At 38.3% G+C, this 13,070-nt stretch overlaps 1 protein-coding gene across 9 annotated transcripts in view; it reads left to right on the top strand.

Moving 5' to 3' along the window:
- The window catches only part of ripor2 (RHO family interacting cell polarization regulator 2), a 159,063-nt gene that overhangs the window by 44,360 nt on the left and 101,633 nt on the right, over positions 1-13,070 (top strand). For 3 of the 9 annotated variants that reach the window (XR_015516037.1, XR_015516038.1, XM_087294718.2), the window contains exon 1: positions 11,171-11,385. The exons of 5 other annotated variants lie outside the window; for them this stretch is intronic. Coding sequence is in view for 1 of the 4 variants with exons in the window: in XM_087294717.2 (XP_087150843.1) it covers positions 11,180-11,222 (43 nt within the window). In the remaining 3 variants the exon portion in view is untranslated. Of the gene's footprint in view, positions 1-11,170; positions 11,386-13,070 lie in introns of those variants that run through there. One more of the 9 variants, XM_087294717.2, reaches the window with a different exon arrangement.

The raw sequence follows: 13,070 nt of genomic DNA, 5'->3' as shown, positions 1-13,070 counted from the left end.
AAAGTTGTTGCACGTCCGCCGGTTCCTGCCTCAAAATGAGCGAGTTTGAGCCACTTGTACATCCCGGAAGTGTTCAGGAAAAGCAATAAAGCAGCGAAGAAACTCGACACAGAGGAACATATACACCTCACTGCCAACTAGCGTTTCGGAAGTGTTAATGCAGACCGACAGCGACAGCGCGCAGAAGTATAAATGCACAGCCACGCGCGTTGCATGCGCCGTGGGTTACGCCGGTCACCTGACGCAGAAGTATAAATCAGGCTTAACTGGGGCACTGGCGATTTTTACTGGGGTACATGCCCCAATAAATGGGGTCTAGCAACGCCCCTGCTTGAACCAGTGACCTTCTTGCTGTGAGGCGACAGAACTGCACCACTGCGTCGCCCTACATAAAATTTAAATACAAAAAAAAACAAAAGCCAGGCTTTATTGCATCAGCTACATATCTTTGATTGGTCCAATTAGGCTTCATGATCTCTAACATAAAATAACACTTGCTCTGGAGCAGGGTAGCATGTAATTTAGGTTACCATAGTGGAAAAAAGGATCAAAACCAACCAATATTGAACTTTAAAACAGAGATTGCTAAAACTTAACTATTAATTTACCTGAGTAATATTTAAACCTTAGTGATATATACAGTTATATGATATACAGTTTTTGACAGCATGTTGTGTGGGAACTAGAAAACTCAGGAATGCAGTCGAATGATTTAAGGAGTTCCAGGAGAACTACCTGCATGTTTTGGATGTCTCCTTTTTCTGTGACACCTAATATATGTCTTTCTGCCTCTGCTAATGAGCTGATGACCTGAATCAGGTGTATTTGGTTAAGGAGACATGGAAAATGTGCAGAGCTGGTGGTCCTCCAGGAACGTGGTTGAAAAAGGGATTGTAGAAACAGTGCTTCTTCTAACTTTATACAAAGAATAACAGCCTTTAGAGTAGACTCCTTGCTTTGTATCTTTGCAAATCCTTTTTCATGCGTAGACAACTTTGAAGTCTAAGTTGTAAGTGCAAAAGTATTAAAGCCGCTTGATCAATAAGCAAAAGCCAGATTGTTTTATAATGAGTCACCTCAATTATCAGATTGTTCCTTTGCTTATGTTTTCATCAATACAATTAGAGTATGTATTATAACTATATTGATTTTGCATTATTATGTTTAATGATTTCCTTAATTGCTTGCAAAACATAAAGTTAATTACTTACATGTTTATTTATATTCATTTAAAGTTCTTTCAACTTCTCGATTGGCCAAATGCTCATAATATATTCCTGCAACGAGATTGTGAGGTGGAAAAAGGCTGCTGTTTTTAAGCTAGATTTAATAATGTTTTTGTCAATAAAACCATGCACCTTGCAAAAATCGGTGTCAGATTTCAAGTCATTTGTAAAGCCCCTGATCTATAACACTCTGGCAGGGGAAATCGTATCCCCTCAGCGGCTTCAGCAAAGCTCAGTATGCTGGCATTTGATTTCAACCCTGTGCTGCCCCATGTATTGATTCATAGAGGATGGTGGAGATTTATGGTGTAGTCTAGCCGTTGAGATGTTATCTGCAGGTCTGTGGATCAGAGCTGGCACAGTAGTCTCTACACAATGCGCACAGTCATCAGCACCCTGCATTACATGTCCAAGGTTGCCAGTGAATAACTATGATGTCAGTGTCTATGTCAGCTAAGCTGGACAATTGCAGCTTTAATGGCTGTATATGACGACCATCCATCCATCAACTGATGGCTTATCTTTTCAAAATCTGATCACACAGCTGTTTGGCTCTCGATACAAGACTCTTTTAAGTAGTTAGCCCATATTATGTAGGTTATAAAACCTGATTCTGTCTGATTTCTAACTTTTTATTGATATGCTTTGTTTATATCTACAAATCCCCTGCATTTAAAGAGAATGTGGTTGACTATAGATAAGTTAAAGAGCCCCTATTATGGGTTTTTGAAAATGACCTTCCATGCAGTGTGCAACACAGCTCTAAGCGAATGAAAACATCCAGCTGAGGTTTAAATCTAAAAGTGCAACTTGTTTAAAATATTTTCTTTTAAATAGAAGATTCGATTCATAGTCGTTTAAATGATTCGTTGTTCATTTTGTAGTCGACATGAAACAACACCAAAAACAAAATGCCGGATCTGGTAAAACGTAAACGTGCCTTTCCCTTCAAACGCTAGCAGAGTGTGGGTGTGTGTGGGACTGATCCTGACTGAAGATGAGTGAACCCTAATAAGTGAACGATTAATGCAATAATCTACCCTGCAATGAGGGATTCGTCGGGTGATTGTTAAATAAAAGATCAGAAAAGACTAGAGCTGCGTCCCAAATCGCATACTTATGCACTATTCTACGCCCTTTTGTAGTATAAATAGTTTAAGTAGTGCGTTCACATTGAAAACTCTAAAAATAATAAGTGCACTTTAATTTCCTGGATGATGCACTCATTCAGCCGGTAAAATGAAGTGTGGAATGATGGACACTTTACGCACTCAATGACTGTTGGTTTGCCTACGTAGCAGAAGGGGCGGAGCTATCGGGCGCACATGTTGGATAACTTTATTTATTTTGGATGGTGAAATCAAAATTCTCCTATGAGAGTGATTATAGCGCCTCCCGATGGTGAATGCGATAATACTCACGGCAGGTATTATTTGATAATTCGGTTGTTTATTTCACTGTTTTGGCGACCGTCAAACGTCATCGGGGAAACGGTTTGAATTTCCGTTTTGTAAAAAAACATAAGTGTGCCATTTGGGATGACACTACATACATGTACTATCCTGTTGAGTGTGTAAGTGCATAAGTACATGAGTGCATAGTGTATAGTGTGCCATTTGGGACGCAGCTTAGGACTTTATCTTTAGGAACTTTATCAGTACACTGTTCATGGATCAGTTTCTTCCTCCAATTCACAAGTGTAAGTAAGTGTGATTAAAATGGCTGCCTCCTTGTTTTCTCTAGTTTGCAAATTATGTTGTGTTTTTTTACTTGTAATCAATCCACGCACGTTTAAAAACACGGTTTAAAATGCCACGTTTAAAAACACGGTGCATGCCGATTTGTTTACGGATTTAACTATGTTTGTGAGCTTGTGATCCTCTGCTGTTTGGCATTGCTTATCCACCTTCAACATGTGCACACGTGCAGCGGTCAAGTTTCAAAATAGTTCAGCTTTTGTCACAGTGTGGATTAATACTGGATTAATACTAATAATGTGTGTCATGGTTAGGAATAGAGCAACATGCTGGTGTTTAACTGCATTGCTTTAACGCACTCCTGCATTGGGCTCACACATACACTCTGACTATGTTGATAAGCCGTGGTGGATGTTTCTCTTTGTCTTGCACTAAACGCAACAGACTGGGTCTTTAGACCAATCAGTGTAAATTAGCATCACGCTAAGAAGGGGTTTGAGAACAAATGAATCACTGAACAAATCATTTTTTGGGATCATTAGGTGAAAATAAATGCACATTATAAGACAATAAAAGTGTTTTTTGACCCTGCATGCAAAATATGACATTATATAATGCATAATAGGAGTTCTTTAATGAGTTTACATTTCACAGGTTTATGTCAATTGACATGAAATATCTTACTTTTTCTCAAAATTGTGATTTTTGCATGTATTTTTATGTAGTGTACTTTGCAACTGTGAGAAATACAGAAAAAAGGCAGAATTGTGAGATTATAAATAATATCAAATAGCCGTTCTCATATCGTTCACATATCGCCATTCTCACTTTTCATAAACACAAGTCATAAACTTATCGTTGTGAGTTATCATCATAATTTAGATATGTTTCTCTGAATTGAGACTATATGTCTATTGCTATTTCGCAATTCAGAAAAAATTGGTAAAAGCTCAAGTTCCAAACTCAGACTTCTGATAATAAATAGAGCCAAAATTGCAAGTTGCACTGCAAAAAAATGCTTTTCTTATAGAGGGTTTGTCTTGTTTTTAGTCCAAATATCTACAAATTCTTAAATCAAGAAGCATTTTCTAGACAAGTAAAAAATATTTTTAAAATATCATCAAATCAAAAAATAAATATTGTATTATTTTAAGAAATAATGTGTCAAATGGAGTGAGTTTTCAATTGTCAATTTAATAAGAGTATTTAGCTTACCCCATTGGCAGATTGTTTAGCTTGTTTTAAAGAAGAAACTCACTCAATTTTGGCATAATATTTCTTAAATTAAGACAATGAGTTTTGCTTGTCTAGAAAATGCTTCTTGGTTTAAAAATATTTATATATTAAGACTAGAAACTAGACAAAAAAATCTAAGTAAGAAAAACATTTTTTGCAGTGTGTTTCTTGTAGCTAGGTAGTTTTTACTCAAAATTAAATGAATTAAACTTTAAATTGTGATTGTAAGAAAAAGGTTTGAAAAGGCTATTTTAACCTGTTTTTCTCAATCAATATTTAAACATTGTCCCCCTTATAATACACCAATACTTTGATGCTAACATTTCCTTGTTTAGCTTGAATTGTGAATAGCTTGAATGATTCATGCAGATTGAGGCTTACTCCCTCTGCACTGCAACATGCATGCATGAGGTTTATCCATCCATATACTAGCATGTAATGCTCAGGGCAAAAGTGTCAGAAAGAGGCAAGCATGACCTGGTCATAGCAAACTCAGGACACATGCCCTCAGTCGCACAGAACAAACTGAGCAGCCTCAGGGTGAGAGGGAAGAACATGTGATCGCTGTTCTCTTTCTATGAGCTGCCACAGTGCTGCTTTTTTAAAGACAACTCGATGGGAGATTCAAGTATCATGTGCGCAATAATTGTTATGTGGGGGGATGCGCATTATATATTTTTCCTCAACACAACCACATGACGGAGGCCTCCATTGACCTACTTTAGACCAAACAAGCAAAGCTTCAACAAACATGAGGCTATGACTGTATTCTTCTAGTAAAAAACATAATATGAAGAAGTGAAACACTGAAAGATGAGCAAGTGCATTTCCTGGTTTGTGCTATACAGCTGATCCACTGATCTGGGACCACTAATGATCCTTTTCACCACGTCAGAACTGATCTCAATCTAACCATAAACCTATTATGCTCCTGGCGGCTTAGACAAACACCTGGAGGCCGGCTGTACACAGACAGATGTGTGTGTGTGTTGGCACCGGGAGCTGCTACCTGCATCAGAGCCTGTCATTAGCACCAAAGGCTGGAGATTAGCCACAGGGCACTGTAGTCTGTAATCTGAAAACTCAGGCTTACTGACAGCCTTTAAACTCTAGGAAGATGCAGTTTCACTGTGCTGCAATTTCCAAGGAAATGTTCAGTCACCTCACAATTTACTTAGAAGTAGATTTATGTATTTTACATGAAAACGCGAGCGGAGCCTAACCATGCAAAGCTCACAACATTGTGCTGTATGCTAAGACATTGCTCAGTTACTGCATATAACTAACTTTTAAGTTTTCTATGTAAGTCCTAAGTTTTTTTTTAATTAACATGTTCAATTTTATTCATCTTTATTTCTATAGTGCTTTTACAATTGTGTCAAAGCAGCCTAATATAGATGAAGTTCTAGCAAAGGGAAACTGCTCAAGTCCAGTTATCAGAGTTGCAATTCAGACTAGTTTAATTCAGTGTAATGTAAATGTAATAACTTGTCATAGATATATACACTAGATGTCGCCTGGCCTATTGTTGTCTATTGGACGGAATGCGTCAATAGCGCCGCCATCTTGCTACAGGGTGCTCCTTTGAAATTAATGCGGGACCAAGGTACAGTGGAGGACTGTGGCCACGCAAAGCCAGAGATATACACATATACACATATATCTATGATCGGGAGTTTTACTGGATGTTAGTATGTAATTTTTTTTTCTAATTACGAAAATTATAATTTTACATCACTTTTCTACATTGATGGATCAGTGACCGCACGGGCATTCCTGACAAAAAGCTTGTGTTTGTGTGCACAGAAATGTACTATTCACCCTCCCTGTTAAATTTGATCTAATCCGTGTCCTGAAACACACCTCCTCTCCTGCTTTCACTTCTCATACTGACGGAGGGAGCGATTCGTTTGTGAATGAATCCCCCGAACGACTCTTTCACTAGCGACAATAATACAAGTTTCTGGCAGCGCAGCATCTCGTTGTCATATTTATTTTGCATTGTTTGCTGATTTTATTCAACAAAACTACCATAAGCCGAGTGTTTAGTGCGAGTTGGAGCTGCTTTGCCGTATGGTGAATGCAGTAAGTGACTGTTATCCTCAATAACGTTACCTTTTAGCACAAAAGTTCAGAACATACAAAAACAGAAAAAAACATAATATTACCTATGAAATGTTCTGCCTTTGTGCTTTGTTTTCTTTGTTTGCTCATTACTACACCCATAGGCAGCCCTAAAGTCCCGCATCTTCTCGTTATAACACTATCTTGACTAGTGCGGTTGAATGACACTTGTCCTGGGAGCACTGTACCAATGTGGCGGCTCTATTGACGCATGCTCAGGGTCCCTATGCGATATTTAGTGTATATATCTATGATAACTAGTGCTGTGGGAGTATTGAACTGAGAAATATTGTGTTTTAATTCAATTTTATTTTGGAAATATTTTATAGAGCAAAGTGGCACGGTGGCTCAGTGGTTAGCACTGTCACCTTACAACAAGAGGGTCACTGGTTAGAGTCCTGGCTGGGCCAGTTGGCATTTTTGTGTGGAGTTTGCATGTTTTAAGTGATAGTAGTTCAGCATTTGTGTCTTGTTAAATTGATCATTCCATCAACAGCTTCACACATACCGATCTTCAGCTGCACTTGTCTGAATGCTTCTCCTAACCTCTGACCTCAGTGGCATGTCGTAACTTATTTCTGTTTGTCTTACTTTGTGTTTGTAAAACACAATCGCACAAGCATGTGTCAGAAAATATAGTGCTATTAATAATGAGAATGGGCAGAATGAGCTGTGTCTGTGAGCACTGTCACATTCCTTGCATATTGACACTTTTCATTTGCATTTGCACCAGCTAACCAGTCTCAGACCAGTAGCAAGTGAATGGAGATTCTGTAGCAGGCTCCTCTAAGCCTGAGAACTGTTTGTACAGGGCTCCAGTAAATATAGCTTCTCGACGGGGGCTGCTGATGACAGCCATAATTACAGGATGAGCCGAGCAGCAGCTGAGAGAGAGGATACATGTGGAGGTGTCTGAGCTGCACTGCCCAAGCCTGTCTGGATGCGCTCAGCCTCTCCGTCCGACCATTATGCAACACATCGCACCAGAGAGAGTGATGCACCACCAAGGTCTGCTTTAACCACAATGAGCTCAGCAGGAAGACTGGATTTATAGAACGAGACATGATGCAAAGTGGCTTTCACAGTAACAGTGCTTAAATCAGGTGCTCAAATTTTAATGCGGTCATGCTGATTCTGCAAGCATCTGCAAGGCTCTTTTTACTTCTATCTACAGAAAAGACTTTAGGTTGGTGGATAAATGCATGTGTTTTTCAGATAAAAAGATTTTTGTGCATAATTAATCCTTCTGATGTCTTATCTGCTTATTGTCTAAAAAAGAAAGCATAAAAAATTACTGTTAATTTAGGCATCCCCAGGCCATCTAAGATAAACAAAAGATACATTTTCATTTATTCATTCATTTTCTTTCTGCTTAGTCCCATACCTGTCCCAAATCTGAGAGACTGGTGTGTGTCTGTGTGTGTGGAGGGGGGATCTAGGTGTCTAAGGCCATACTCACACTATGTACAGTTGCCTCGAACCGGGCAAAAGCACGCTTGTCCCCCCTCCTGTCTCCCCCGACAGCCCGCAATCACACTACAATCGGGCCTGAGCACGCTTACGTCATCGATGCTGCGCTGTTCAGTGAGTGCTCTCGCTCAGCACAGTGGAGATTTCTCTAGTTATATTGTTTCAGTTGTTTGTTATGCAGTGACATGCAGTCAAAAATTTCGCCAAACAGTCCTTAGGGATGCAGTGACACGCAGTCAGATATTTCACCAAACAGATCCGCCACTTTTGGCGCTCATAAACAATCATAAAGCCCTCGTGCTGCAGGAATGAGGAGGTCTGCTGAAGGCGCGCAGCTGTCGTGCAGTGAGGGGTTTGCGTCTTTATTAAACTACGGCAGTTTGCGTTCATTGAACAATAAGAATGATTAATGAATCCATATGAAACAGTCCCTTAAAAGTCACGTCAAGCTTTCAGCTTCAGGCTTTGGCGTGTTTTGCACTCACACTACAAGCGTACTACGCCAAGTGAACCGTGCTCAGGCCCACCTCTTCCAACCGGGCCAGGGCCGGCCAAGTGAACTGTGCTTGAGCCCGATTCAGCACACTCACAATTCTCAAACGATCCGGGACACGGGCCGTCACGGAACGGATGGCATAGTGTGAGTAGGCCCTAAATAAAACAGCTAAGTAACTGTACTACGTTACTCACGGGGGTCTAGGTGTCTGAATAACACAGCTAAGTAAATATGCAATGGCTTTTGGGCAGCTGATGCGATCAGATACTATACCAAATTTGGCAATCAGGGGGTGTTATAGACTGTACAGCTGAGGACTAGTGGTGGTGGTGGTGGTGGGAGGGGTGGAGATGTCGGGGGGCGCAATTACGGGAGTTAAAGTAGAAATAATAAAATGGGAGGGTGGCGGGAGATGGGTCTGAAATATGGGAGACTCCCGGGAGTGTTGGAAGGCTTAGTCCCTTTATTCATCAGGGGTCGCCACAGCGGAATGAACCGCCAACTTATCCAGTGTATGTTTTACAGTGCAAATGCCCTTACAGCTGCAGCCCAGTACTGGGAAACATCCATACATACTCATTCACACACATACACTACGGCCAATTTAGTTTATTCAATTCATCTATAGCACGTCTTTGTACTGTGGGGGAAACCGGAGCACCCGGAGGAACTCCATGCCAATATGGGAAGAACATGCAAAGTCCACTCAGAAATACCAAATGGCCCAGCCAGGACTCAAACCACTGAGCTACCGTGTTGCCCCAGAAATACATTTTACTATGTTATTTCTTATACTATATGTATATTTTCGAACTACTAAAAATATAAGTAAAAGAATTATGAGCTACATTGGACTGTTAATTAACAGATTATTACTTTTTTTTTTTACTTTGACTTGTCAGATATTCAGAATATTGTTTCATTAGCATTTTTTCAATTTTCTCACTTCTGTTGTATTTCATTTCTTAAACTCAATCAATTTCAAAAAACTTCTACAATCTTAATATATAAAGCACAAAAATCAAGGTGGTAGCTTTTCAAAGGGTACACATTTGTCATTTTTAAGAGCACTTAAGGTAATAATACTTTATGAATCCTTTAGGTACAAATGAGTATCTTTTTGAAAAGGTACCGCCCCAGTGATTGCCTTAATTTCCGAGAGTGTATAATCAGCATAAAGAAACTAACCTATTCTTAAATAATATGAGCACATTTTTACCTCATTATGCAACCTTATTTTTCTCCATGCTAAATTCAATTGAGATTTATTAGAAGATTATAAGATTACAAACAGAAGGCTAAATTATATATGAGAATAAGGGCAAATTAAATGTTTCAATTAAACTTTGTGCTTGAATCAGATTTTTAAAAAGTAAGGATCCTCAGCGAGCAAATCAAGGGATTTTGAACAGGGGGTTCGAAAGACCCACTAACAAAGGTCCAGAATTTGGCCCACACATGTGCTCATTTCTGCTATTTTGACTGCTATGCCATAATAAATTGTGGAAATAACCCATCAAAGGTTTTACGACCACGCCAAATCTGCGTAAGTAAAGTCAACTTTCACTATTGACCTACTGCATTGTTAAGTACATTTTACAAGTAGCTTTTATTTTAAATCTTTGACCTTATTCTTGAAACAAAAATATGAAAAGGTGGAAAGCACCAAAAGTGGCCCATATTAAAGTCCATTCTAATACTAAATAGGCTGTTGTTGTTATCCAGGCTTTTATTTTTAATCGTGAAGCTCTGCAATATTATTATTGTTATGTTTTAATAGTTTTGTAATTAAATGGTCAAATTCTGACCGAGGAAAGTTAAATTTGTGTTGGCCAGTTTGTTATTTGACTAATGAATGACGTTTTTTTAAAATGATACTTGATGTAATACATTTGTATTTAACTTTTTTCATATTCCTTTATTCTAAATCAGAAATGCCCAAACTAGGACCCTTAGGCCAAAGTTGGCCCATAGAAACCTTTGATTTGGCCCACCATCCCATCTCAGAAGAGAAAGAGAATGATGGGACTGTTGGGGCGAATGCCTTTAACAGAGCTTGTCATTTTTTTATGTAACCTTTTGTTTGTTTGTTAATTGTTGAGATACAAAAAAAAGCTAATTAAATGTTTCAATTAAACTTTGTGCTTGAATCAGATTTTTAAAAAGTAAGGATCCTCAACCAGCAAATCAAGTGTATTCAATATTCAGCATTGGACACCATTGTGTTATAAACAGGATTTATTCATTTATTTATTTATTTTGCATCAAGTTCATTATAAAATGTAAAAAATATAACCCCACCCCTGTTCAAAATCTTCAGGAAATAATTGTAGTGCATCAAAATGTGTGGTTATGAGGACTATCTGACAAGCTAATCCAGCTAAAAATAGTGCTTAAAATGTCACTAAATGGAGTATTTAAACCTCATAATAAAATAGAAAATAAGGCAACTAACTGCAAAAAAAAAGTAAACTTTTTGAGAAAAAAGAACCACCTTTCACCATCTTTCACCAGGCTAGTTACAGGCCTGGCATAGTTAGTTAACGAAACCTCTATTCATCAAGCTCAACTTAACACTAATATTAATTTCCGTTATTAAGACTTTAGCAGTGGTATTCCAGCATATACATTGCACTGTTTCCATAGTGTGCAGTTTCATGTAACCTACCGGCACACTGAGCTATTTTAAATATGCAAGACACGTATTTTAAGCAGCTTAAGATTCACTCTGACAGCTGAGCACATTAATGCCAGCCCCTGATGTGCCACACTACAATGTGTTTTTAGACGAGCCTTGAGTCAGTCAAGGGTGAATATTATGTCCTGTAGTGACAAAACAGACAGGCCCCGCCCACTGCCCCAGGGATCCCTCCTGATTGGCCAGGGAGAGCTGTGAGGGGGCGCTACAAATCTCTACGAGTGTACTACATATGATTTTTGATCCGTTGCTGTCGTGCCGGATGGTTTCGCTCGGTGAGTGAAAGTCTGTGGTGTTGTCATTCATCTCGTTTTGTGGTCGTTTTTGCTGTAAAGCACACTGGCTTCACAAGGGATAAGTGATATTTCGCTCGCACGGATGGAAGTGCACAACTCGAGTAAATAACATTCACTGGGAATAAGTTTTCTCTCTCGAGCGGTGAGTAACATTACGTGCTGTTCTTTTGGACACTGAAGCGTGCTTAAATCTTGATATTACAGTTCACTGTGCTGTTTTAAAACACATGTTTGCTGGATATATTTCTAAAATTATAGTTTAAGGTGTAGTTGAGGTTGAACTATTGTCGTTTATTTTGATTCATTGTGCATGGGATTCATGAGTTATATGCGCTGTGTTAAACATATTTAACTGCATCAGAATCCAGTTTTAACAAATTTCATTGTATTTTTTTAATATATTAATTCTTAGTGTTAATATATGGACAGTGTTTTATACATTATTACTTTGTGCGAGCAGAATTGAACTGTTAATGCAGAAGCTGATCACGTTCATTTCATAAACCGAGCCAGGCTTCATCTCACTTTTCCAACTAATCGTTCTTTTGAGTTGGAAGTGTTCACTGAATCATATGAACCGATTCACAAAACGGACTGAATCTATCCGAGCGATTTGAGTGTAATTTTACCAGCATTATACAAGGGCGGATTTTAATAATTTAAATCTCAATAAAACGTGTTTATAGACGTAAATACGTATGTATAATGTTTAAAATGGATTTTGTTTTTATTAATGGAATCAGTACTCTGTTAATCTAAAATTGGGTCATATGAAATTACAAAAGCAGCCTTATTAATAACCATTTTGTATTGGGGTATTTTATTTTTCATAAAACGAATCAAAGGCCCTTTTCCAACTCCTATTAGCATCCATTTTCAATGGTTAGATCACAAATGAAAAATTTCCAGGACTGTTTCCACCTGATATCAACATGAGTTCAGATGCATCCATTGTGACCCCTGTTGTTTCGTCATGCTGCATCACTTTCAAAGGATCGCTCAGTGTGATGCACAAGAACTATCGAATGCGTATTCCATGTTATTTGATTTACGAGCATCCAGGAAAGCAAGTGAATGAAAAAGATGTGGATAACAACTATGAAAATTAGATTGTGCAGTGTAACTTTGAAACAACAGTAAAATATGGATTGTTTTTAGTGTGCTCTCTCATAACATGTCTCATATAAGGATCATGTGTTTTTCAGAGAGTAGTTGCTCTTGGCTGTTTGTACACATTTGTCCACATGAGTGTTAAGACTCTGAAAGTAATCCAGTTAATGTGTGTTTACTTACCTCTGGAAGTAATCAAAAGTGAACAAACTGCTTCACTTCTGTATTTAGCACTTGTGATCAATCATCAAAAGCTCATCTTAATACCAGCTGTAAATAAACAGGTTCCTACTACTTCCTTCCCACTACTGGAAGCAGCACTTTGTTGGCTTGTGCGAGTGTGAGGCATGAGATAAGATAAACTTCCATCAGATAGCCAGACTCGTATCTGTTTAAACATGCTCTGGTATACTTCGGCAGCTGTCACTTCAATATTTCATGAGCTCATATGGATGACACGGTGCCGTATGTTTGCTTTCAGAAGGCGAAATACTTGTATTAGAAGTCTAAATCCAAGTAAACAAGACCGTTGTTTGAGTGATCTGTATTTTATGTTTTTTTTTTTGCATTAAAAATATTTATTAAATTATTTGTAATGCTTCCAAGCTGAAAAAGGGCCTATTAAAAGTCTTCAGAATGTCCGTAATGTCGAAGCTAGTTGATTTAGAATATGACTAGCTTAGAACTTTTTAAGTTATCAACATTATTTTTGGGAAA

The sequence above is a fragment of the Danio rerio genome, chromosome 19 (assembly GCF_052040795.2).
Source record: "Danio rerio strain M-AB ecotype USA chromosome 19, GRCz13ab, whole genome shotgun sequence".
In the NCBI taxonomy this organism is placed as follows: Eukaryota; Metazoa; Chordata; class Actinopteri; order Cypriniformes; family Danionidae; genus Danio; species Danio rerio.
The sequence above is the reverse complement of the archived record's forward strand: the minus strand, read 5'-3'. Positions and strand labels throughout refer to the sequence as shown.